The sequence below is a fragment of the Caretta caretta genome, chromosome 1 (genome assembly GCF_965140235.1).
Source record: "Caretta caretta isolate rCarCar2 chromosome 1, rCarCar1.hap1, whole genome shotgun sequence".
NCBI classification, from domain to species: Eukaryota; Metazoa; Chordata; order Testudines; family Cheloniidae; genus Caretta; species Caretta caretta.
In genome coordinates, this window is record NC_134206.1 from 51,305,599 (window position 1) to 51,331,673 (window position 26,075).

At 40.2% G+C, this 26,075-nt stretch overlaps 1 protein-coding gene across 5 annotated transcripts in view; it reads left to right on the plus strand.

Moving 5' to 3' along the window:
* Positions 1 to 26,075, plus strand: part of NBEA (neurobeachin) — an 858,254-nt gene that overhangs the window by 441,269 nt on the left and 390,910 nt on the right. For all 5 annotated transcript variants that reach the window (XM_048847621.2, XM_048847613.2, XM_048847638.2 and 2 more), the window contains one exon: positions 13,542 to 13,603. In XM_048847621.2, coding sequence (XP_048703578.1) covers positions 13,542 to 13,603 — 62 coding nt within the window. The remainder of the gene's footprint in view (positions 1 to 13,541; positions 13,604 to 26,075) is intronic.

A 26,075-nucleotide genomic window follows, 5' to 3' on the forward strand; every position in this document is an offset into this window, starting at 1 on the left:
CAGGAAAGAACTTGAAAAACTCTTGGCCAACTTCAAGTTAACTTGAAAAACACTACAGTTGAGGTGTTATGGATACAGAATTTATTTTACACTGTTTATAAGTCTAAAATGCAATAGATTAAATATAAAACCAAAATTGATTGCTGAAAACTGACTCAAAGGTTTAGTAATGATGGTAGAAAATTAAGAAACTGCATTAGGGCCTTCAGAGATGGTGGAAAGAAACATGTTGAATGATAACTCATATCCTTTGACTTCCTCCCATTCTCTGGGCTTGTCTATATAGAAAAGTTTTACTGGTACAACTACCCAGGTGGACTCTCTTATTCAAGAATTAGTGGTTTTTTTGGTTTACCTTAAACCCATTCCAAAGAGGCTTGAGACAAACAAAACAAAAAACAACCAACAAGCAAAAAAGGGCACTATTATGCAAGAATAAAAGTGTCCACACGCAGAGTTATACCAGTATAATTGTATGTGTCTAAATTTACATCTCAACTTATATTGAGATAACTTCCATCTATAGACAAGCTAGCTTCTGTCAGTCTCCTCCAATCAGTAGGCTTAAAATTATTTCACTATCAGAGCCACAACTTGATACTATGTACGTTGAAGTGTCATCCATGCAGGCTAAACTAAAATGCAGTTTTTCCTAGGGAGTGGTCGCTCCCTCTTATTATTTAGCACTCCTTTGTCCAGGTGGGAGTTCCCATATATGACCTGTTTATGTCATTGATGAGTACCTAATTCCAGAAGAATTGCAGTGGGTATCTAGATGTGGTCTATTGTGGCCTACCATAGAATCTTTTTTGTCCCTTGGTCCATGGGTCTGCTTTACCTGACTCCCTCCTATCCCCAGCTTCCCATTAGTCAAGGTTGTCTGAAAGATTGAGGCAGATGTATGCCCTGGTAACTATTTCTGCTTGCCCAAGAAGAGCCTGGTTTGTCTACATTCCAGCTGTTCGTGTACAAGTAGTGACTCCTTACACAGATTCCCAACCTCCTGTCTTAGCGATAGGCTCTGCACCCCTATACTCCAGATCCTATCTCTGATGACTTCACGTGCAAGGGGTTAGTTCTCTTGGAGGAAGGAGTCCCTTTACTTCCATTACTTATTACATTATTTGGAAGAAGTTCTTTTAGTTTCCTAAGAGACAGCTCTGTGTGTGTGTGTGTGCCTTGAACAAAGTCCTAGATCTTCTGCAGGAAGTTTTTGGTATGTACTTGACTATCAGTATTTCAAAAGGTTGGGTTTCTGCCCTCTGTGTGTCCAATATAGGGTTGTTGTTTTTTCACTGGTTTCCCAAGCTGATGATTAGTTTCTTAAGGGCACTTATAAGACACAGATCTCTGTCTGGGAGTTTGTCCTAATCTGTAGTTTAAATTGTGATTTATAGATCTTGTGCAAGCCTCCCTTTGGCCCTATGGACAATATGCTGATTTCTGATTTTAGCTGTTGTTTAGTCCGTAACCTTCTATAGTCATTCTCACTTAACAACCTAGTACAATATCTTCTATAAAATAAGGTGATTTTGATTATGTTCCTTTGTGCAGAAGTCTCTCTCTCCCCCCGCCTTTCTCAGATGACAGGGTAAAACAGTTTCACTGTCTGGATTCATGGGAGGGCAGCAAAGTTTTACCTTACTAAGAGCCTAGAATTTTGTGTATGTTAATGGCTGTTGGACATTTTGGGGACATTCATAATAGACCGAGCCAAAGCTATCATGTACAAATAGATTAAAAATTAAAGAGGTCCATGTGGACATCTGTATTTTGAGTAGTGGAGACACCACTCCACAGAAAAACTACACTTTCCAAGCATCTCCAGTGTATGGACTTGCTCACATCTTTCTTTTAATTAATATATCGTTAACCGGACTTAACATTATTATTTTACAGCACCCAAAATTGTAAGGCACCTTACAGAATATATAATTACAAGTGTTCCCTATCTAAAAAGCTTACAATCTAATTTCACAGAAGACACAAAAAGGGGTACAAAGAAAATAAGATGATGAGGTTAGAAAAGAAGCATCGGGATTCAGAAAGAGTGATTGGTCACTAATAAGTTCACAAAGTTTGTGAACAGAATAGTTGATACTTTAAGAAACAGTTGTTTGAGATGCGCAGAAAAAGGGTATTGAAACTGGTATCATTTGCAGTGTAGTGATTGGATTAAGATATGCAGGAGAAAATATTAGCATCCATATTTTACAAGGAAGTTGAGGTAGGGTCAACATGTGGGTGGCAGGAGGACCATAAAGGTGGACGTTGCAGTAATCAAGATTGATCACAAAAGTTTTTGCTATCTAGACAGAGAGGAAAAAAGTTAGATTTTATAAATAGTGTGGAGGAAAAGGCATCAACATTTGGACACAGCCCAGATTCAAGAAACCACATCCAGGGAAAACCAAGACTTACTGATCAGAGAAGGTGTGGTTAAATCCTGAATTAGAACAGTTTGGAAGGATAACTCAAAGAAAGTTTTTGTTAAAAGGCATTTACAAAAATTAGCAGTAATACATAGTTAATTTCACAATCTATTGATCATGATTTCTATTTAACTCGCCTCATGCTACTACACTTAAAATAATTATATGCATATTCTTAGCTAAATGCTATTTTTTCCATTTTAAGATACAATTTGGTGGTTGAAGGGTTAGTAGCTGAGCTGTTTCAAATTGCACCAATTTTAAACTTGGTAAACAAGTTGTCTAACCACATGTCAATGTTACTTGAGCATAAATGTTAGGAAGTTATCAAGCCTGTTTTATTTAGAAATTAAAACAAACTACTCCCACTCCCCCAGAATTGGATACATTTTTATACAATAAAAAAGAACTGCAACAAAGGTATAAAAAGATACCCCTTACTCTGTCCTGCTTAGCAGTTTAGGTGCTAATGGCATTTACCTTTTTAAATTAACTGCTAAGCATACACAGTACATTGTCTAGTCTTTACACTTATTTTTCATTGATTGGTGTGGGTCATTTGATCAAAACTATTTTATGCTAATTGTGGTGTTTGTCTGTGGGGCACAGACCCCTGGGTGGTGCAATGAGATCACCGGGAGAGCACGAGGACATCACCGCTTAAGATTTTTTTTTTTATTTCTTCAGGGTAGCCAGTGCTAATCCAACCCTATCCCCTGTGTGCCCTGGGACAGGGTGAGTTGGGGGAGGCCGAACCCAGGATCCCAACACTCTGGGGCCCTGTTACCATTACTTAACAGTGCCATCAACCTGCTGCCCTGCCAACTGTCACGACAGCCACAGCCTTGTGAGAACGTACTCCCTTTTCCTCCTCTCTCTCTCTCTCTCTCTCTCTCTCTCACCCACCCTACCCCCATCCCCACTCCCACAGTGGTGCCATGCATACGTGCTGGCCCCACAGCAAAGACATTGCACTCTGCATGCATACATACACACAGGGAGTCTGCAGAGCCACCGTGCATCAGTTGCCTCTCTGGGCAGCTGAGATTTGAATGGGGCACGTGAGGCTCTTCTGCACACATGCTGGTCACTTTGGCATTTTCACCTTTACCTTCCCCTTCACACGGACTCTGAACTCACCACCATCTAAGTCTCCCCTTTCCCCTGTGACAAAGGGGGCATACATGTGTCATGAATTTCTAAAGAGGGTTCAGCAAAAAACATTTTGGGAACCTCTGGTCTATGGAGACATTTTTATAATGGCAAATCACAAATAATAAATAATGAGGGCAAAAGAATTTGTCTGTCTGTGGAGACAAATGTAGGATGACAAATGAAGGAGACAGAGTGATGTCAATGCTGGTTTATGGGGAGCTGATAACAATACCAGGACGGTTACTGTCATTGAAATAAAGGAAACTGAAAAACAAAAATAAATATTTCAAAATAACTATGATTTGGGTTGGTAAATTCTCCATTACTGAGTCTTTACTCAAGTTTTGATGTCTTTTTAAAAGATAAGCTTTAGTTCATCCACAAATTATGGGGCTAGATAGGAGTTACTAGGTAAATTTCTGTAGTCTGTGTTGTGCAGGAATCATAATGGTCTTAAAAAAAATTATGGATCTATAAAACTGCATGAGGACCTCAGGACTGTGCTATGCTAACAGCTTGCAGCTCGGCTGGTTTCACTCCTTATCTGTCAGTTTGAACTGTGTCCAAAAGTGGTAGATCAACTGTGGGCAAAGAAATATTAGTGAATATGAATGAGAAGAAATTCAAGTGTGATCATTGGGTTTTTATTTGCTGGTATAGATGTGCTAAAAGAACTAGATTGAGTAGATTGAGATATGTGAATTTAGTTGCTCTGCTGTTAATAATTTAGGGCCAAATTCTGATATTTTTACTCATATTAAATAGCACCTTGCTTCAAAAGTGGTCCCATTCCCTTCAGTTGACACCAAAATCGGTGCCTTAAAACTATCTTTTAGGGTGCTTTTTGTACCATTGGCGGTTAGTGCGTGTCATATTAATAGATTCTTGATTGAGCTATGTCAGTTTACACCAGCTGAAGATCTGCCCCCTTTATGTCAGCTGGAGAAGACAAATTAATACAATCTATCACTGCAAAATATGTTCAAAGGTGCCCGGAGCTAACTATTTTTACTAAAAGAGGGAAACACAAATATAATACATTAAGAACATCAGTAACTGATGTCTTACTGAAGAATTACCAGATGTGGAAAAGGACAAAATGGATGATGTTTGAAAACCCTTTTGTGCAATGTTATAAATTAAATTGTGGTTTTTTTTAATGGATTAAGTGTTTTCATCTCCATTTGATGAATGAGAATTATATATAAGACTTCTATTCACATTAATGTATCTTGGACAAAAATTCTAGTGAGAGACTGGATTCCTAAGAGTAATGTGGCACCAATTTCTGTAATATTTGCATCATTATAGCTCATGAGATAGTGTGAAAGCCTGTAATTTTTAAGAGTAAATTTTGTATATATTGCACTAAATGGCCTTCCTATAATCACAGTGTTGTTGTGGTTTTTTGCCATTATGTTACTGTTCTATATATGTTATGTTTTTACTTTAGGTTCCCTTTAGTAACCAGAATGGATAAGGATATGTAGCTGTTCTTTCTTTTAGAAAGAGTATTTGAACCTTGTAGAAATCCACATGCTTTTTTACTGTAAGACTAGAATTAGGATCTGTTTCTTACATCTTAGCCCAAATTGAACTGACAATTTGAGGTATTTTGTGTTATTTACATGACCTATCAATGCTCACAATAGTGTCCTTAAGATAGGAGTTCCAGAAATCCCCACAAACTTTGAGAGATACTTCCTCAGTGACCTATTTGATATCTAAGGGCATGTCTATCCTTACCTCCAGAGTGATCGATCCAGCGGGAGTCGATTTATCGCATCTAGTGAAGACGCAATAAATCAACTGCTGAGTGCTCTCCCGTCGACTCCGGTACTCCACTGGAGCGAGAAGCGTAGGCAGAGTCGACAGAGGAGCATCAGCAGTCTACCTACCGCAGTGAAGACACAGCGGTAAGTAGATCTAAGTACGTCGACTTCAGCTACGTTATTCACATAACTGAAGTTGCGTAACTTAGATCGATTCCCCCTCCAGTGTAGACCAGGCCTAAGAAACAAGGCGATGGCTTTTCTATATATAAGATACTAACTTCAGAGAATAACAGTTACACATGTTGCATAGTACTTGGTACCAGGACCAGACGAGACTGAGATGTAAACATAACAATTTTTATTAACTATAAAAACGCTGGGTCAAATTTATATTCACTTAAATGACACCTCTCATTAGCAGCCCCTTGTACTCTATTGGGGATTTACCCCTTGTGGGGGCATCAGGCTGTGATGGTTATGCAGCCCATCTCTCATGGTGCCTAGCATAGGGGCCGATTTATTTTGCCCTGAGGCTCTCCATAGGAATTCTGCCAGCAAGACCTGCTGAGGATCAGTGCTCAGTCAGTGACCCTGACTCTACCTGCCACATTTTTGATTGGTGCCAACTTCTTAGACTACAGTGACCCCATCCCCACCCCCAGGTTATGTGAGGTTGTAGTCGGTTTGTGCCACTGCTGGCATTTCCCCAGCAGATTTTCCACCATTACTGAATGTTTGACAGGCTTTACACTATTGGCAAATCTAGCCCACCAACATAACCCAATTACATATAAGCTATGCAATACTGTCAGTTCTGAAATCCAACTTTCAATGTAAGTCTTGCAAAGGGTTATATCCTGCTGCATGTTCCTTTTGTATCATCTTTCCCAGTATTCCTTCATCTTTTCCCTTGAGAAGGCACAGCCCACCTGATTCAGGGAGCCACTAATATTCCACCAGTACCAAATTAACAATATTTCTATAAAAAACTGTCATATGGGTTAGTTGAACAGGGAAGGATTTTTCCACTGCTGGCTACTGATTAAGTACTGCTTAATTCATTGTCTTTCCAGAGCTGGGCTCAGGCAAGTACCTCTTACAGTGATCCTCTGTGAGCTGACTTAAGTCATCTCATCCTTCCAATAACCTTTCACACTTTTTCCCTGTCCAAGAGTTAAGCTGTCTCATTTCAATTAATAATTAATTTTATACATATATCACTCATTTCCAACATTTCCATCTCTGTTGCTGCACTCTTTCTTGAGCTCTTTGTCTTCCCTATACAACCTTTATCACTTCAGTACTGGCTTACCCTTCGTGTATCTCTCAGAGTCAGTACTACAGTTGAGCCAAAGCCAGAGCATTGAATCCAAATCCCTTTGAATGTCAGGTTAGGTTGGGAAATGGAAGGTTACAGATGTGAACCCACACATAACATTTTTGTTTTTTCTAAATTCAAAAACTGGAAGATTATTTTCTAGCTCCACTTTGGATATGGCCAGAATCCCTCAAGTAAACAGTCATAAGGTTTTGGCCCCAGGTGGAGGAAATCTTACAAGAACTGCTAATTTTGAAACATTTTGCCATTTTCAACCAAAATTTCACAATACGTTTGTAATAGATTTAATGTCATTAAACCCGAAACTAATCCTGCTCCAGTCACCAATACGACCCCTCAGACTAAACCTAATTTCATCACCACTTTGGTGAACCATCTCTAATAAACACTAATAAAATACAATGGAAAGGCTGAATACAATTGGACAGTTGTAATTATCTGTGCTGTGTCAGGTAGCGAGATCCATGTTTGGTTTCCATTCCATCCCTGGATATACAGGCCAGGTGGGACTGTGGGACTTGTGGTGGAGACAGAGTGCTCAGCTCCTGTGGAAGGGGAGTGTCTTGTGATACTCAATAGCAATCCCTACAGATAAACTAAGGGAATTTAGGTTTGTTACAAGGACATGGAAAACCCTATATGAGTGGGAAAGAAATCAAAAATAGCCAATAAGAAGTTAGAAGAGGAAAGGAAAAGGTGTATCCCGTTCAAGTTTTTTCAATATTTGAGATTTAAGCAATGTTTATTTCCAAATATTCTTAATCTCATGCACTTTCCACATAGTAATAAAAATAATGCATATAACAATAATATAGCTTTGTTTCTTCACACATGCTTATATTCTATATAGACCTTCTTAAGTTTTGAGTATATGCCATGGGTTGGTGAGAGAGTGTCAAGTTTTTTATGTGAATTAAGTCTATAATAAGTAAGCTGCTTTCTCACTCTCTGCATAAACATACCTGAGACTTGTTCAGTAAATTAGGAACTGTAATTGAGTTAGTTATTTGCAGGTTCTAATGATCTGGTTAATTATTAAGAGTTTTTCTAAGTTCCATAAAGGATATAAAACATTTTTCCATGCTAATATTACAATTGATTCTAGTTCAATAATGTTTTAAGTTAACCCAAAGTAAAATAATTGAAAGAAACTGCAGACAAACCTTGATAAAGACCAGACGAAATAGTGATGGTATTTCAGTTAGACTCCTACACACATTGTATTAATAATAATAAAAAGAAATTCAAAACCATGATCTTTTTTCATAAGGTTTTTTTAAAAAATGATGTTATCATCCTCCTTTGTATTTATTGAGAAAAAGAAATTCATACAGATTGACTAGTTCTGCATGGTGAGTTTAAAGTTTTGAAGCTTTCATTGTATTAATGCCACAGACATAACTTAAAGTAGTAAAGTTGAAATTAATCTTTTTTATGCATTAATAGGTCACAGTGATGGCAAAAGAAATAATTACCATATATTAAGAGGCAACTGAAGAGCACTGAAAAACCAGAGCATTTCCAACTAATTACCAGCCATACATCATTTATTACAGATTAGCTAAGGTCGTGCACTTGGTGCCCCCAGTTACTGTATCCATACATGTGGTCATTGTTGCCATCAAACTGCTGAACTTGGTGGTTATATTTAATGAACTGAGACTAGACTATGAAGAAAGTACTAAGAAGAGCAAATAGAGACAGCATATAGTCCATTCAGTTGAACAAAGACCTTGATGTATGCGAGAAGTATCTACTTGTATTTTAATAATTATGTTAAGCTTCTTTAATAGCATTTAATATAGACTGTATATGGACAACCCATCGAAAGCTGAAAAACGCAGGCAACAGTTAGTTATTTCTTTCAAATTACAACACATTTTATCACTGGAGCTATGGGGGGAGAGGGAGGGGGAAGAATCGATGTGTGTTTTCCACAATCACAAAAGCCACAGTTTTGTGTCCCTCTAATTCGCTGTAGCAATCTGTACCCAATTTAATGACTGTATAATTTCTAAAAATCACTGTGAAATAAGAATGATGCACAGATGACTTGTCCTCCCCAGACTGGGGGGGACGGGACACAATCTAAAGGGGAGGACACGTGACCGCCCCACATGTCTCCTCTGCCCAGTGACCTCCCCGCCCTGCACCCACCCTGGGGCCAACACGCTCTCCCCACCCTACGTTACCTGTGGGAGGGAGAGGGGGGCTTGTCTTTCTCTCACTGCGCCTGCCCCCCAGCACGTTTGGCTGCTCTTCCTGGCAGCCGGGCCGGGCAGGGCAGGAAGTGGGACGGAGCCGCTTCTCATGCAGCTGAAGCTGGCCACGCCAGGTCACTCCTCTGTGCAGCATGGCGACTGCCTGAGAGAGCCTAGCTGGGGAGGCAGTGGTGGGCCGGGTACAGGGGCCAAGTGAGACAGAAACATGCCGGGTGGGGGAAGAAGGGACTCCGGCTCACTTGGTCCCTGTCCCAGGCAGCCAGGCCTTAGCCAGTAGTGGAAGCCGCCGCCTGCCCAGCCAGACTTTCTCAGGCAGCTGCTGCACTGCACAGACCAGTGACCTTGAGTGGCGGTCCTGGCTGTTGGGGAGAGGGGCCGAGTGTACCAGGGGTAGACACAGCAGGAGAAGGACAGAACCCCTCTCCCCCTGTCCCGCAGCAAGCCAAGCAGCAATCTTGGGGGGCACTTGACTCCCCCCATGCATTGCCTGTGGAATGATGTTTATTTCATTTAAAGAAGGGTAAGCTAGCAAGTCAAGCACAAGACTGGGACTAAGGAGACACAGATTCTGTTCCTATCTGTGGCACAGAGTGATCTTTGGGGAAGTGACTCCATCACTTTGTGCCTTACTTTCCTATCTGTAAAATGGGGATAAAATTTCTTTTCTCCCACCTTTTGCCTGGCTATTTAGACTGTGAGCCCATCGGGGAAAAAATGTGTGTTACCTGTGTGTTTGTACAGTGCCTAGCACAATGGGGCCCCAGTATCAGCATGGGCCTCTGGGTACTATCGTAGCTAGAAGGGGTTGCACGCTTGATTGCTTCAGTAGGCCAAACTCATTGTACACACTATGGGCTCCTTGCATCCTTCAGTTCCCCTTCACAAGCTCCCTGAGTGCCTGCCTCCCTTTCCCCTCTATTTCAGTGACTCCCTGCAAATCTGCTCCCCACTCCCTCATGCCAGGGGCTCTGTATGTCCCCAGTTCTTTGGACACAGGATATAGTTCCTTCCATATGAGGGTTTTCTATTCTCCCACCCATGCCAGTGGCTTGCTGTACCTCCGAGTCTCTCCTCTTCCATATGGCAAGCACTGTGTATCCTTCCTGCCCCCATGGCAGGGTCTCTGTGTGCCCCACCACTTCCCCCTCTGCTGTATGCTAGAAGCTCTGTGCATCCCCCTCACTTTTCCTTTGTTAGGCCACCTTTGTCTAGAGGGTTGCACACTTCATTGCTTTGTAGTGTGGCCACTCAAACATTCCTGGAACACCGGACATTCTGCTATTCTGGGAATAACGTGGGCCTGCTTCTGTCGGCATGGCCCACCCCTGCTGGTGTGACTGCACATGCGAGGTTATGCTGGACAGAGAGGTGTCATTTTGAAGTGTGGGTCTGCCCCTGCCGGCATGACCCTTGCATGCATGGTGTGTGCAGGGTCGCACCGGGCGGGGTTGGGGGTGGGGGTGCGTACTGCATGCTCTTCAAAGTGGTGTTCCCCTGTCCAATATGGGAGAAATCCACGTACAGTTTTGTTTCAGAACCAGATGGAAGAAACCACCCGATAAGAGGACTATCCAGATCAAAATTACTAATACCTGTCTCTTCCTAAGGAAGGAATGGAAGGGCTGCCAGGAATGGATCCCTGGATGATTATCTATTCTGTTCATTCCCTCTGGAATACCTGGCAGTGGCCACTATCGGAAGACAGGATGCTGAGCTAGATGGATCTTTGGTCTGACCCAGTATGGCCGCTTTTATGTTCTTATGTTAAAACCAGACAAGTGGCCTTCCTATTCAATAGGCAGAGGCTCTTTGCATCACTCCACTCCCTGCCCCCCCCCCCCCAACACACACACTCCACACACACTCAGGCTTCCTGTGAGCTGCCTTCCCTCCTCACCTGTTTTCATGTGTAAATGGTTAAATATTTACAATTTGTAATTTGTTAAATAACTTCCTTTTTTCTGTCTGAGAGATAAGTCATTCAGGGTGTCAACATTTTAAAATGTAGTGGAATGAGATGGGTGGGAACAGCATTATGATGAAAGGTGTTTAATAGCTGTCATCAACTGCCTTTGATCTATAGACAATTACAGACCTGATTGGTGTGCTAACCAGATGTCAGAGGCTCTGTGTCCTTCAGTTCCCCAGTCTGTTTTTTTTTTTTTCCCCTCACCCAAATCAATAGGGTTCTACCTGAAATTTTGGAATTGATCAGACGCAGTGTTCCAAAGTTATCATATTACATCCAGACAAACAGATAAATGCTATGAAGTAGAGTGTGGGGCCTCGCTTCACTAAGCCAATAATAATACAAGGAAGATTTTTCAAAGTTTGATAAATTATGGTAACTTTTTATATTACAAATAGCTACATTTGCTCTAATATGGATTGTAAGTTCCTTTAGGCAGGTATTTTGTTGTGTGCACACTGCCTAATACAAAAGGACCCTGATACTAAATTATTAGCATAATAGAAATAATGAATAATAATTTTGTCTTTCTGTCAGATGGAGTCTTGTTCAACTTTTGTTCCATACACCAAACTGTCTACGTCAGTGAGAGCTCTGCACATGACTTAACTACTATAAAATGCCTTTGGACTTCAGACATTTCTAATGTTATGAAACAAACAGAAAAATGTGCATTGGGCATATTTGTGCTGTGTACAAAATATTTTCCACATAGTTCACTCTGTTTATTTTTGAAAATGTATCAAAGGTATACAGAGGAAGACCTAGCTACTTATCTATTGTAGTTATCTTGTCTTTATTCTACTCAGTTGTATGTGATGACTGGAAACATTTGTTCTCTTTTTAAAGGATTAATTAATAGTTCAAGAAGTAATTTTTGAGAAAATTAACAGGAATTATTTTTTTATAAATTATTTTGCCTAAATCGCACACTGAAAGACAAAAGTTTTAATTTTGAAAGGAAATATGTATGTGGGGCAGAAACAGAATTTTGAATTCCAGTGAACCTAAGGTGGATTTATATAGGTGCAAACAGTACATTCTGTCTTGAAATACTCAGATTATCCATGCTAATTGTGTTGATTTAGCTGTATAGTTTGGTCATCCTCTTTAGTTTTTCTTTGTCAGGTTTCAAATAGTTGAGGTAGCCTGCAGGTGAAAAGTGTCCCATTAATCTTTTTTGATCCTCTAGCACTTGAGCATAAGAATAGCTGATCAATTACAGCAATTGTCTCCTTAAATGAGCTTTTCACATCTACATCTTATTTCATTAGTTAACTGTCTGCTCATAGAACTGATAAAATGGAATACTAGTGGCTTCTTACAGCTTGTTCTGTCTTACAGTACAATAAGGATGGGGTTGTTAGCTAAGTGGGCACAAAAGAGTATTTATCCACTACCTGCAATAAATATACATGTTATTGTGTAGGAGTACTTTTGTCTTGAATGGCTGTTTGTTGAAACCTACTTAAAACAAATCCATTTGCTTTTCAACTTTCCATTTAGTAACTAGTGCTATGAAGAAACTTTTTCTATATTTGACATTTTTATTCAACATCCTAGGAAGCGTGTCTATGTCCCAAACTACTAAAATGAATGTATATCCTATTTAATTTTAAAATTTGAAACTACCATATTTAAAATTAACAAAATAATTTTGCCTTTCTCCTATTGTATTTTTGCCTATTGTATTTCAAATGAATCAATCCACTATTTAAAATGTATCTTTTACATGCAAAGATGTGACACTGATTCTCTCTCCAAAAGGAAATCTACAGTTCTGAAGCTGCAAATAAATATGAACACATTATATTGTAATAATTATTCAGAGTTAAGTATAAAGTTCTGTATATTTAACTATGCTCATGTTGCTTTAATTTATAAATGATTGATCTAAGAATTACAGATGAAAAAATTCATTCATCATTCTAAGTGTTGATTTTATTTTTACTGACACTGTAACTAAGAAAATGTATTTCTCTTTTACATCTTCAACCCATATTTTGGGGGAAACAAAGTAACATTTATATTAAGACATTTTAGTGGAAGCCTGTAGTTAATTGTATTATTTCAGAAGCACATTAAACAAATGACAGCTATTATGGCAATCATATTTTCCTTAACTATACCTTTTATATTTTCAGCTACATGAAGGGGAATTTTCCAAAAGAAATTCTAACTAGTTACTAAACAAGGGTCTGATCCTGCAAAGACAAGAGTATGTGACTAAAGTTATTCATATGCATAAGTCTATGTAGGTTCAGACCTCCAAAGATTGTTGTGGTAGATTCACAATGTATTTCTATATGAAGTTTTCTTGGGTAAGATTGCCTTCTACTGTACTAGTCACTGAAATGCACTAACCCTCAAAAAAAATTATTTTAAATAGAAAATATGATTAAATAAAAACCTATGACCTACATATGACAATGATGATTCTAAACAGTTGTGTGCTCCTTTCTGTACATTTATGTATACCTGAATCAAAAGTTCTTAAGGCCATTTTCACTTCAAACTTGTTTCAGTAAATTGGAATGATTGGTTTTAAGGAAACAAATTCAGTTTTATGGAATGTATGAAACCACAGAGTTTTGACAACTTAATATAAGTAACCTTTTTAATTCACTTTTGATTGTTTGTTTACTGCAGGCCTTGTTTGCATGAAGTCGAGTACTTCTGTGGTTGAACTTGTTATGCTGCTTTGTTCACAGGTAAGACTTTTTTTGGCTTTAATTGTATTAGTTTCTTCACACAGTGACATATTACTAAATTTTGAGTTTGTTGTTCTCGCTTATTTTTTTCTTTTCATTCTTTCTATTTGAATACGATGCAAATACAAATGTCATTTCTCACACATTTCTGTACAGTGTAATTTCTTGGTACATGTTGTAGAGCAGCAGTACATTCATATTGACATGCAAACTAATCTTTTCTAAATAGTTATGTGTAAAATATATATGCATATACATGATATACTTTATCCTGTTATGCAGAATTTTTGGTCATAATTTCACATTAAATTTTTATCTTCCTGAATTAGCTATTTTTAAAACGTTATTATGTAGTGACATTAACTTTTACCTCTAGGATATATGACATAAGTTATTGCACATTTAATGTAAGCTTTCGGTCAGTATTTAAAAAGCTGGGTAAAATGGCTATTAATGATCCCTCAGATGTTTGGATCTTTTTTATTTTCCATTTTTCCAATATCATACATTCAAATTATTCAACATAATTAAGTGTTTCTGTGAGAAATCTAAAAAGATGAAAAATTTGAGAATACAAAATCATTAAAAATATTTTTAAATTGAAGAACTTCTTTAAAATGTGTTACTGGCTAGATTTCATACATACCGGTCATCTTGTAAAAGGTAGTTGTATTAAAGAATCAACAAATATTCTTTGGTTTCATTCATTTTCTACAGCAAATATGTATGACCCTGTTAGATCCCCAATCCCAAAACAGCTTCTAAATTTTCTCCAAAGCTTTAATTTCATATTGTTTAACAAACACACACACACACAAATGCCTAAATAACAATTAAATGTATACAGAGTAGTGTGTAAATGAGGTGCCTATATAGATACATACACACACACACACCCCATTACTAAGCTTGTACTTGCTTTTAGTTTGTATTGTAGAATCCACTGTGCATATTTGAAATATGCCCAAACAATGAGTATTTAGTGACAGCTTAAGTGAAGACTGGTCAAAAGTACAGAGAGCTGAAAATTAGTAATATTTACAATTGAATGTAGCTGCTTTTTTTCCAACTTACCTGCTGTTTGCCAGTCTGTAGGTTACATTTCTTCGAGCCTGTACCCATAAGGAAATCATTAGATCCTATTTTTCTTTTAGCCGAGATGGATATTGGTTAGGGAGAAGTTAAAGAAAAATACATCACTGGCAGGAATCCTCAGTGGGGTTTGAACTTCAAACCTTCTCCTGCAGGGCACTTGAAAAATTTGTTACCTAATGCTTAAGTCCTGGGTTCAAGGGAAATTCCAAAAGATCCATTAAGGCCTTTGAGTTTCATGTCATGCTGCTTTTTTTTAACAGCTTTTGAAGCCTTTACTTGAGGGAAGGAATAACTTACAATGCCTTCTCCCTTAGTCTTTGGTTTTACTGCAAATCACAGGAATAAAGTGGAATGTAGCATTAGGGTCTAGTGTCTTTGATGGCCTCATCATCTAATCATAGGTTTAACATTACTCATTTGCTGGCTCCAGGAATTCCTGCCATTAAGGGCCCTGGAGATGAAACTTTGCCTCAAATATTGATTGAAAGGAAGAGTGAGAAATTTAAGCTCTTTCTGCAATGCTTTTTCTTTAGACTTCTTAGTGAAGCTATTAACAAATGTAGCTAAATCAATTTGATATTTTATGCATTTTAGAAAAGTTATTTAATGATTCAAAATGTATAACTGTCCAGTTTTCAAAGGTGAAAAAAGCGTGTACACAGATTTTTAAAAAATAGAATTATTTATTCAGTTTCTATTTTACCAAGAATTTTAATGTTTTTTGTATAAACAAGCTTTCCTCTCTCTACCCAATCACCCACATAAAGAAGAATTTTTACTGTGTCCCCCAAATCTGACATTTCGTAGCATTTAAGGATTCTTCCATTTGCATCCTATTAAGAAGATTTAGAACCCCATTGTCACTAGGAAATTCAGAGATGGCTGTTGTAACATTACATTGTTTCCTTCTATATTGTTGCCTTCTGACAGAATGGCATGAAATGTTCCTATAGGAATTGATCAACAGTGGGTTCTAATGTAGTGGTACAACTCTTCTCCCCTCTTTTTTATCAAGCCTGAGTATACTACTACTAAAATGAATCTAACTAGAACGTTGTATGACATCAAGTAGTGCCACCAAGCCACCAGACCTGCAGTCCCAATATTTTATATAAAGTAATTATATAGACTTTCTTTTCTGTTTAATTTTAAAACTAGCTGTCAAAAAGGTCAATACTAAATAAATATTCAAGAATTTGAACATGAAGAAAATAGTTGAAAATATTGGCTAAGAGGAGAGAGACTTTGAGAAACTACGTATAGGGAGATAGTGTGGTTTTCTGTGTATGCCACAAAACCGGGAGTCAGGAGACTTGGGTTCCGTTCTTAATGCTGCCACTGATTTTTATATAAAATGGGGATAATGGTACCTGCCCTTCTCCATAAGATGATTTGAGAAATACAGATTGGAAGTACTATATGTTTTGTGTGTTCTTTAAATATTTGTGTTGTAACTACGGCTTTTTTGATAACATGAGCAAATCTTTATTTAAAATGGGTGTTCAAAATGTATTACATTCTCCAGATTACTTGTAGAAGTTTGCCTTGTGTATTTTTGTCTTTCAAAAGACAGATGATCTAGAAACCTTTGAAAAGTAAGATTGTTTGCCTAGAACAGGGTAACTTTAGACATCGAAAAAGGAAAGGGAAATGCAAAGTTTGTTTTCCTTTCATTTGCTACAGCAAATTAGATGCTTTTATGCTCTTTATGTTAGAAATTCCATGTTAACGACTACAGATTAGCGAGGATGTCAGAATTTTTTTTCTTATCTGAGCTCCTGAATAAACTTAACATTGCCAGTGGCTCACGTCCAAGGTATGGTCTAAATTTACATGAAATATCACATTACAAATGTCTGAAGGTACATGTCATGGATAATTCATTTCATATGGGTAGCCTTTTAGACTCTGAAGGATATGCAATCAAGTCCATTCCCCCAAAGGAATTTTGAGTCTCTGTGAAAAATACATTTTAAGCTTTAAGGAACTTCTGTAGCTATAGTGCATCATTTGGTTTTAAGAATTGTTTTCTCTTCTCTGTATTTTTGGTATATCTTTCCGTATTTTTTTTCTTTTAACCAACCATAACAACACCCATTTTATTAGACTAAAACTAAATTAATTTTAGGTTTATTTTCTTTTTATATTTACATAGAACAAAAATGGTTCTTCAAATACTTAAAATATTTTTTTCTGGAAAATTGGTAATATGTAATGACTTGCATGTTGTATAAAGCAGGCATCCTCATCCTGGATGCAGTATATTTTCACATAAAAATGATGAAGATGTGTTATTTTTGACAAGATCTGTGCTTGATTATAGTCTTTGTTCCCCATTGCCTAGTACTCTGTCACAGCTGTGATGCTGCCTTGAGTGGCAGATTTCTCAAACCATGCAATTTTTTTAAAAAGTGCTTTACATTAGTTTTTTTCATTATATTTTCTTCTTTGATATGTAGCAGATATAGATTTCAGTATTTTTTCCAATCTTTTTGCAATACTACAATAGCTTCTAATTATTTCCAGATTTCTTTTAAAGTTTCCCTTCTTCAGAGGTACAGCTTCTGCATAAATTGAGTGATTTTATCCCATAGGATTCTTCAAGTTTTTATAATAAAGCCTTATCAGATATCACTTACATTTTTCTGTACCTTATCTGTCAACAAGAGAGGTTTATTTTCTTAAATACTAAGACATTTTTTATTTAAAATACATTACTAGTTCACCTGCTTTAAAAGTATAAAGTAACAAATTGAAATTCTTAATAGCTAACAAACTTCAATGCTTGGCAGTTTTGAAGTTATGTTTCATTTATTCTTCTGATTCACTAAAAGGGATTTTCCCCACTATGCTTTAAGTTTAATCAGGATCATAACCCAAGGGTCTGCAAAGGACGCATTTTAAGAGTGAGTAGTGTTGCAAGGAAAAGATCTGTTCCTGATTCCTTTTCTTAAGGAAAGACTTGGATTTTAGACATTACACATTGCATACAAGATCTCCCAAGAGACGCCACCTGGAGAATTATGAGGGAAACTTCACATATAATGAACAAAAATGATTGATTTACTTACAATTAACAAATAAAACGTCTTATGAGACTCTCATAGAGATAACATTTCAAAACTTCAATCTTGCAGTTCAGGTGTAAATAGGTTTTGAAAATAGTTTCTTTGAGAAGCTGTGGAACTGTAAATGGTTTACAAAAATGAAATTGTGCTAGATTACTTTGATAGCGTTAGAGAGAGAATTACAGAATTAGTGGACAAATTAAACATAGTAGATGCAAACACTGGAGTGAATGTACAGTAAAGCAGATATGAGCTTTGCAGTTTATTATGGTATCAAAAGTCCAAAATAATATTGGGCAATGTACACAAAGTGGATTGGAGAATTTCTAGCCACTCTCTATCACTATGGTGAGATTTCACTTAGAATACTATGTTTATTTGTAGTCACTTTAACACTAAAAGATGTAGGAAGGTTGGAAGAAATGTATATAAAAACAACAAAGAATCTTTAGGAAGAATGACTGATGTAGGGCTTTGGCTATTCAAAAAAGTTGCATTGGTTTTATTATGGTTCAGTTAAACTGATTTAGTTAAATGGTGCAAATCCTGATGTGGACACACTTATTTCAGTTTGAGTGGTTTATTTTTTAGTTTATTTGGTTTAGCTTAAGTCAATTAGGCCATGTCTACACTACGAAATTAGGTCGAATTTATAAAAGTCGGTTTTGTAGAAAGTGTTTTTTATACACTCGATTGTGTGTGTCCCCACACAAATGCTCTAAATGCATTTAGTCAGCATTTGGTCAACGGAGTGCATCCACAGTACTGAGGCAACTGTCAACTTTTGGAGCGTTGCACTATGGGTAGCTATCCCACAGTTCCCGCAGTCTCTGCCGCCCATTTGAATTCTGGGTAGAAATCCCAATGCCTGATGGGGCAAAAACATTGTCGCGGGTGGTTCTGGGTACATATTGTCAAGCCCCACCTTCCCTCCCTCCCTCTGTGAAAGCAACGGCAGACGATCGTTTTGCACCTTTTTTCCTGGGTTACCTGTGCAGATGCCATACCACGGCAAGCATGGAGCCAGCTCAGCTCACCATCACCGTATGTCTCCTGGGTGCTGGCAGATGCGGTACTGCGTTGCTACACAGCAGCAGCTCATTGTCTTTGGCAGCAGACAGTGCAGTGTGAGTGGTAGTCATCATCACTGTTCTCCAGGGTGCTCTTTTAGTCGAGCTCTTTTAGCTCTTTTTGACCTCAGTGAGGTCAGGCAGGGACTTGGGCAAACATGGGAGTGACTCAGCCGGGTCATTTCCCTTTTAAGTTTCGTCTCATAGCGATTCAGTCCTGCCGGCAGTCCTACTGCACCATCTTCTAATGAGCAGCCAGGAGATGACAATGGCCAGCAGTCATACTGCGCCGTCTTCTGCCGAGCACCCAGGAGATGACAATGGCCAGTAGTCGTACTGCACCATCTGCTGCCAGCAAGATGTATAAAGATAGATGAAGTGGATCAAAACAAGAAATAGACCAGATTTGTTTTGTGTTCATTTTCTCCTCCCTTCTTCCCTCCCTCCGTGAAATCAACAGCCTGCTAAACCCAGGGTTTTGAGTTCTATCCTTGAGGGGGCCATTCTGTTTCTTCTTGATGCAAAGCCGCCCCCTCTGTTGATTTTAATTCCCTGTAAGCCAACCCTGTAAGCCATGTTGTCAGTTGCCCCTCCCTCCGTCAGGGCAATGGCAGACAATCATTTCGCGCCCTTTTCCCTGGATTGCCCCAGCAGACACCATAGCACGGCAAGCATGGAGCCCGTTCAGCTCACCACAGCAGTTATGACCATTGTAAACACCTCGCGCATTATCGTGCAGTTTATGCAGAACCAGCACCTGAAAAATTAGGCGAGGAGGCGACGGCAGCACGGTGATGAGGACATGAACACAGATTTCTATTTGGAGATTTGGAGATCATGGTGTTACTGGGGCAGGCGCATGCCATGGAACGCCAATTCTGGGCCTGAGAAACAAGCACAGAGTGGTGGGACCGCATAGTGTTGCAGGTCTGGGATGATTCCCAGTGGCTCCGAAACTTTCACATGCATAAGGGCACTTTTATGGAACTTTGTGACTTGCTTTCCACTGCCCTGAAGTGCAAGATTACCAAGATGAGAGCAGCCCTCACAGTTGAGAAGCAAGTGGCAATAGCCCTGTGGAAGCTTGCGTGGCCAGACAGCTACCGGTCAGTCGGGAATCAATTTGGAGTGGGCAAATCTACTGTGGGGGTTGTTGTGATGCAAGTAGCCAGTGCAATCATTGACCTGCTGCTATCAAAGGTAGTGACTCTGAGAAATGTGCAGCTCATACTAGATGGCTTTTCTGCAATGGGATTCCCTAACTGTGGTGGGGCTATAGACAGAACCCATATCCCTATCTTGGGACCGGACCACCAGGGCATCCAGTACATAAACCGCAAGGGGTACTTTTCAATGGTGCTGCAAGCACTGGTGGATCACAAGGGACGTTTCACCAACATCAACATGGGGTGGCTGGGAAAGATTCATGACGCTCACGTTTGTAGGGACTCTGGTCTGTTTAAACGGCTGCAGGAAGCGATTTACTTCCCAGACCAGAAAATAACTGTTGGGGATGTTGAAATGCCTATAGTTATCCTTGGGGACCCAGCCTACCCTTTAATGCCCTGGCTCATGAAGCCGTACACAGGCACCCTGAACAGTAGTAAGGAGCTGTTCAGCTATAGGCTAAGCAAGTGCAGAATGGTGGTAGAGTGTGCCGTTTGGACATTTAAAGGGTCGCTGGTGCAGTTTACTGACTCGCTCAGACCTCAGCAAAACCAATATTCCCATTGTTATTGCTGCTTGCTGTGTGCTCCACAATCTCTGTGAGAGTAAGGGGGAGATGTTTATGGCGGGGTGGGAGGTTGAGGCAAATCGCCTGCCCGCTGAATACGTGCAGCCAGACACCAGGGCGATTAGAAGAGTACAGCAGGGCGTGCTGCGCATCAGAGAAGCTTTGAAAACCAGCCAGGGTACTGTGTGACACTTCTGTTTGTTTCTCCTTGATGAAAACCCGCCCCCTTGGTTGCCTCTAAATTCCCTGTAAGCCACCTGCCCTCCCCCCTTCGATCACAGCTTGCTTGCCAAGGAAATAAAGTCACTATCGTTTAAAAACATGTATTCTTTATTAATTGATTATAAAAATAGGAAGATAACTCACAAGGTAGCCTGGGTGGGGTGTGGGAGGAGGGTAGGAGGGAAGGAAAAGGCCACTTTAAAACTTCTTGAATGACAGCCTTCTGTTGTTTGGGCTGTCCACTGAGGGGGAGTGGTTGGATGCCCGGAGCCTCCCCTCTCCCTCCCCGCTGTGTTCTTGGGCTTCTGGGTGAGGAGGCTATGGAACTTGGGGAGGAGAGAGGGTGGTTAAACAGGGGCTGCAGCGGCAGTCTGTGATCCTGCTGCCATTCATGAACCTCCACCAGACGCAGGAGCATGTCCGTTTGATCCTGCAGTAGCCCCAGCATTGCCTCATGCCTCCTCTGATCTTCCTGTCACCACCTCTCCTCACATTCATCGGCAACTTTCCTGTACTCTGCTATTGTGTCCCTCCACACATTCTGCTGAGCTCTGTCAGTGCCGGATGACTGCATGAGCTCAGAGAACATTTCATCATGCGTGCGTTTTTTTCACCGCCTTATCTGAGATAGCCTTTGGGATGGAGGAGGGAGGCTTGAAACATTTGCAGTTGCTGGAGGAAAAAAAGGGAGTAAAGTATTTTAAAAGATACGTTTTACAGAACAATGGCTATATGCTTTCACGGTGAACAACACTATTCACATTACATAGCACATGTGATTTTGGTACAAGGTCGCATTTTGCATCTTATATTGAGTGCCTGCGGCATTGGTGTTAGAGATCACACATGCAGTGCCGGACAACAGAATTCGGCTTGCAGGCGGCCATGGTAAGCCATAGTCTTTCAGCTTCTGCAACCTTCATAACAGCAGCGCCTTCCTCTCCCATACTAAGCAAAGCACATTGAGTTGGCCATTTAGTGCTGTGGTTTTCCTGTTAATGTGCAGCAGCAGAAACCAAACTAACCCCCCCTCCCCCCGCATCCAATTCTCTGGGATGATTGCTTTACCCTTCCCCCCACCGCGTGGCTGGTATCCGGGAAGAGAGATAAAGAACGGATGTTGCTTGAATGCCAGCAAACACCGGGATGCTATATGCTGCCAGGCTTTTTTATGCAATGATACCAGATTACTTGCTACTATCATGGCATGGTAAAGTGTCCTACCATGGAGGACGGAATAAGGCTGCTCTCCCCAGAAACCTTCTGCAAAGGCTTTTAGAGTGCCTCCAGGAGAGCTTCATGGACATGTCCCTGGAGGATTTCCGCTCCATCCTCAGACATGTTAACAGACTTTTCCAGTAGCTGTACTGGCCACAAATGCATCCCAAGTCCTCAGGGCTACTTAATCATTAAAAAACGCTTGCTTTTATAACATGTATTATTTAAAAAGGTACACTCACCAGAGGCCCTTTCTCTGGCTTGGTTGGGTTGGAAGGGTATTTCAGTCAGGGTGATAAAAAGATCCTGGTTGTTGGGGAGAATGGTGTGCTGGGTGCTCTCCTCAAGCTCCTCCTCCTCCTCCTCCTCATCTTCCCCATCCACAAAATCCTCAGGCATGGTGGAGAGTACCCCATCATCGAAGTCCATGGACAGGGGTGGGGTAGTGGTGGTGTCTCCCCCCCCCCCCCCCCCCCGAGAATTGCATGCAGCTCAGCGTAGAAGCGGCATGTCTGGGGCTCTGTCCCAGAGCGTCCGTTTGATTCTTTGGTTTTCTGGTATGCTTGTCTGAGCGACTTAAGTTTCACGCGACACTGTGTTGTGTTCCTGCTGTAGCCTCTGTCCCTCATGGCCTTGGAGATTTTTTGAAATGTTTTGGCATTTTGTCTTTTGGAACATAGTTCTGATAGCATGGATTCCTCTCCCCATACTTCAATCAGATCCAGTACCTCCCGTTAGGTCCATGCTGGAGCTCTTTTTTGAATCTGGGACTGCATGGTCACCTGTGCTGATAAGCTCGCCTGGCCAAACAGGAAATGAGATTTAAAAGTTCCCGGGGCTTTTCCTGTACACCTGGCCAGTGCATCCGAGTTCAGAGTGCTGTCCAGAGAGGTCACAATGGTACACTGTAGGATAGTTCCCGGAGGGCAATACCTTCGAATTGCATCCACGCTAACCCTAATTTGAAATGGCGATGTTGATTTCAGTGCTAATCTCCTCATTGGGGAGGAGTACAGAAATCGGTTTTAAGAGCCCTTTATGTCGAAAAAAATGGCTTCGTTGTGTGGACGGGTGTAGGGTTAATTCAATTTAACGCTGCTAAATTCGACGTAAGCTTGTAGTGTAGACCAGGCCTCAGAAACAGGTTTAGGATAAACCCTGGTAAGCCACTCTTAAAGCAAAATTAGAGTGCCCACATAGGTATTTGCATTCTATATCAATTTAAAAACAGAATTAAATTGGTGCAACTTTCTGATCTAGATAAACCCTTATATGAAGTAACTCCAGACTTTTTAAACACTTAAACATGTGATTAATTACAGCATGTGACAGTCCTGCAAACATTTAGATGTGTTTCACTTTAAGCACATGAGTAATCCTGTTGACTTCAAATCAAACACATGCGTAAGTGTTTGCAGGATTCAATTTAAATGTGTATAATTTGGACAGGACTATAACATGAAAACCATTTGCAAATATTTGAAGCATGTAAACATCAAGGAAGGGAGAGGAATTTGTTTGGCATTCTACAAGGGGAAATAGTTGAAGCTAATGGTTTGTAATTAAGAATCTATACATTTAGGCTGCTGTATATAAGGATGATCCTCCTAATAGTGACATCTGTTAGACTGCAGTGTTCTTTCAAAATAAGCAATCCATTTTTATTATTTATTTATTTGCTCTATAGTCTGTACAAAGGCGTGCCTGTCCTTTACTCTTTGTGCTCCTTAAGGCATTTTAAAGGTTCAGTTGTACAAGTAGAATATTCTAGGAAGTCACAAATATAACTTTGACTATGGATCTTGGCATCTTTATTGTCTCCGAAGTGCAAGGTGTATCAGCTCCTCATAAACTATTTGACAACCTCCAGTTACTACAAACAACCTGAGTTGTTACTGCACAACTCTTTCAATCACAGCCTGACCTGCTACAGGTCCTGGTTTTCCAAGGGGTCCCTTAGGAATGGTTCTCCCGTTACAAGTCCTTCTTTCCTGAGGAACTGGAACACCAAGGTGGGTGCAAAATCCAAACTCAGGGATTTCCTTATAAGGGTATCAAGGTCCTTGAAGGGGTGTGTTCGAGTGGACAAACACTACAGTGGACCAGAACAGGCAGAGACTGAAGCTGGGGCCCCCTCTGCAATATTAAGCCTGACATGAATAAAAAAGTAAAGCCACCCCCAGAGCCAGACTGCCTTAATAGAGAGCTGTTGGGTCTGCAAAAGCTTTAAGTAGGGACTAATTTTATTTATTTTAAATGGAAGTGTTAGACATCATCTGAGCCTGGCCCTTATTACTGCTAATGACACCAAGCAGAAAGATTACACTTGGAGTGGGGATGTGGGAGGTAACCAGTGTAGGAACCCTTTGAGACAATTTCTCTCACCTATGTTTCCTGAGAGGACGGAGCTCAAATCCTGTGATGTGCCCAGGGGAAAAATGCTGGACTAGTCTCAGCTCAGTAGGGCAGTTAAGATGGGTTAGCAGAGCAGAGGGGGATAGATGGTTGTAGTTCAGTCTTCAGGTTCTGGATCAGCCCTGAAATTGGTGGAGGACAAACTATAAAAGCAAGAGGCTGGTTTATGACACCAGAAAGAGTTAGGGGAGGAGCTGGAAGAGAAGAGAAGTGCAAGAACTTGCTTTGGGACCTCATTTGAAAGTAAGTAGAGGGAGAGGAGGGTATGGGCCAGATTCAGATCATGTCTTGGTCTCACATTTAAAATAAATAAATGAGCCACTGTTTAAATCTTATCCACCCTTCGGGTTTAGGATCTCAAAATATATATACCCTGGTGACTTTTATAGGTGTTTATTCCCTACTTGACAACACTGAGGAATTCTTGGGAATAGGAAACCACATATACTTTTTATTTGGAAAAGCACAATAGATACCTATTTACATAATACAATGAAGTTAGCAAAATCCCAGCAGTGTTGTGGAGGCAATGGTCGACTCCAAAGTCCCAGTTATTAATTGCCCCCAGCTTATTGAGGCCTCAAACTGTGGTTCACAAATTAGTTCTCACCCATCTAAACCTCTGTCATGAATCCAATTAGAATCCATCTAGGAAGAGGCTTCCCTTAACCTGTCTGCTGCAGTCCAGCAGTGTCCTCACTAACAGGTCTTGCCCCACTGCACCAGGACCAGGCAGTCACAGATCAAAGTCAGCTCACCTAGCTCAGCTGCTGCACAGTTCTGATTCAACAAAGTCATCTCCGCATAGGGTCCAGAATATTTGGATAGGAAACCCAAAACAAGGCAAAGTCTGTACAGAATGTTTGGTCGCTGTGGCAGAATTTCTGGTTTGTTAGTTGAATTTGGGCTCACTACCCAATGTTCACAACCTGTTTTGTCAGGATGACACGCTTTCCCCAGATTATATCTTTCACAGTCTCTCATCCATACATAACTATATTTACATGCACTATTTAATATTTCCAAAACAAAATCACAAACTCCAAAACGATAAAGCATAGTGCACTGTACAGATCAGCACTGGATTGAATTATAGTATGTAAATTAATCATAGAATATCAGGGTTGGAAGGGACCTCAGGAGGTCATCTAGTCCAACCCCCTGCTCAAAGCAGGACCAATCCCCAATTAAATCATCCCTGCCAGGGCTTTGTCAAGCCTGACCTTAAAAACTTCTAAGGAAGGAGATTCTACCACCTCCCTAGGTAACGCATTCCAGTGTTTCACCACGCTCCTAGTGAAAAAGTTTTTCCTAATATCCAACCTAAACCTCCCCCACTGCAACTTGAGACCATTACTCCTTGTCCTGTCCTCTTCTACCACTGAGAATAGTCTAGAACCATCCTCTCTGGAACCACCTCTCAGGTAGTTGAAAGCAGCTATCAAATCCCCCTTCATTCTTCTCTTACACAGACTAAACAATCCCAGTTCCCTCAGCCTCTCCTCATAAGTCATGTGTTCCAGACCCCTAATCATTTTTGTTGCCCTTCGCTGGACTCTCTCCAAATTATCCACATCCTTCTTGTAGTGTGGGGCCCAAAACTGGACACTGTACTCCAGATGAGGCCTCACCAATGTCGAATAGAGGGG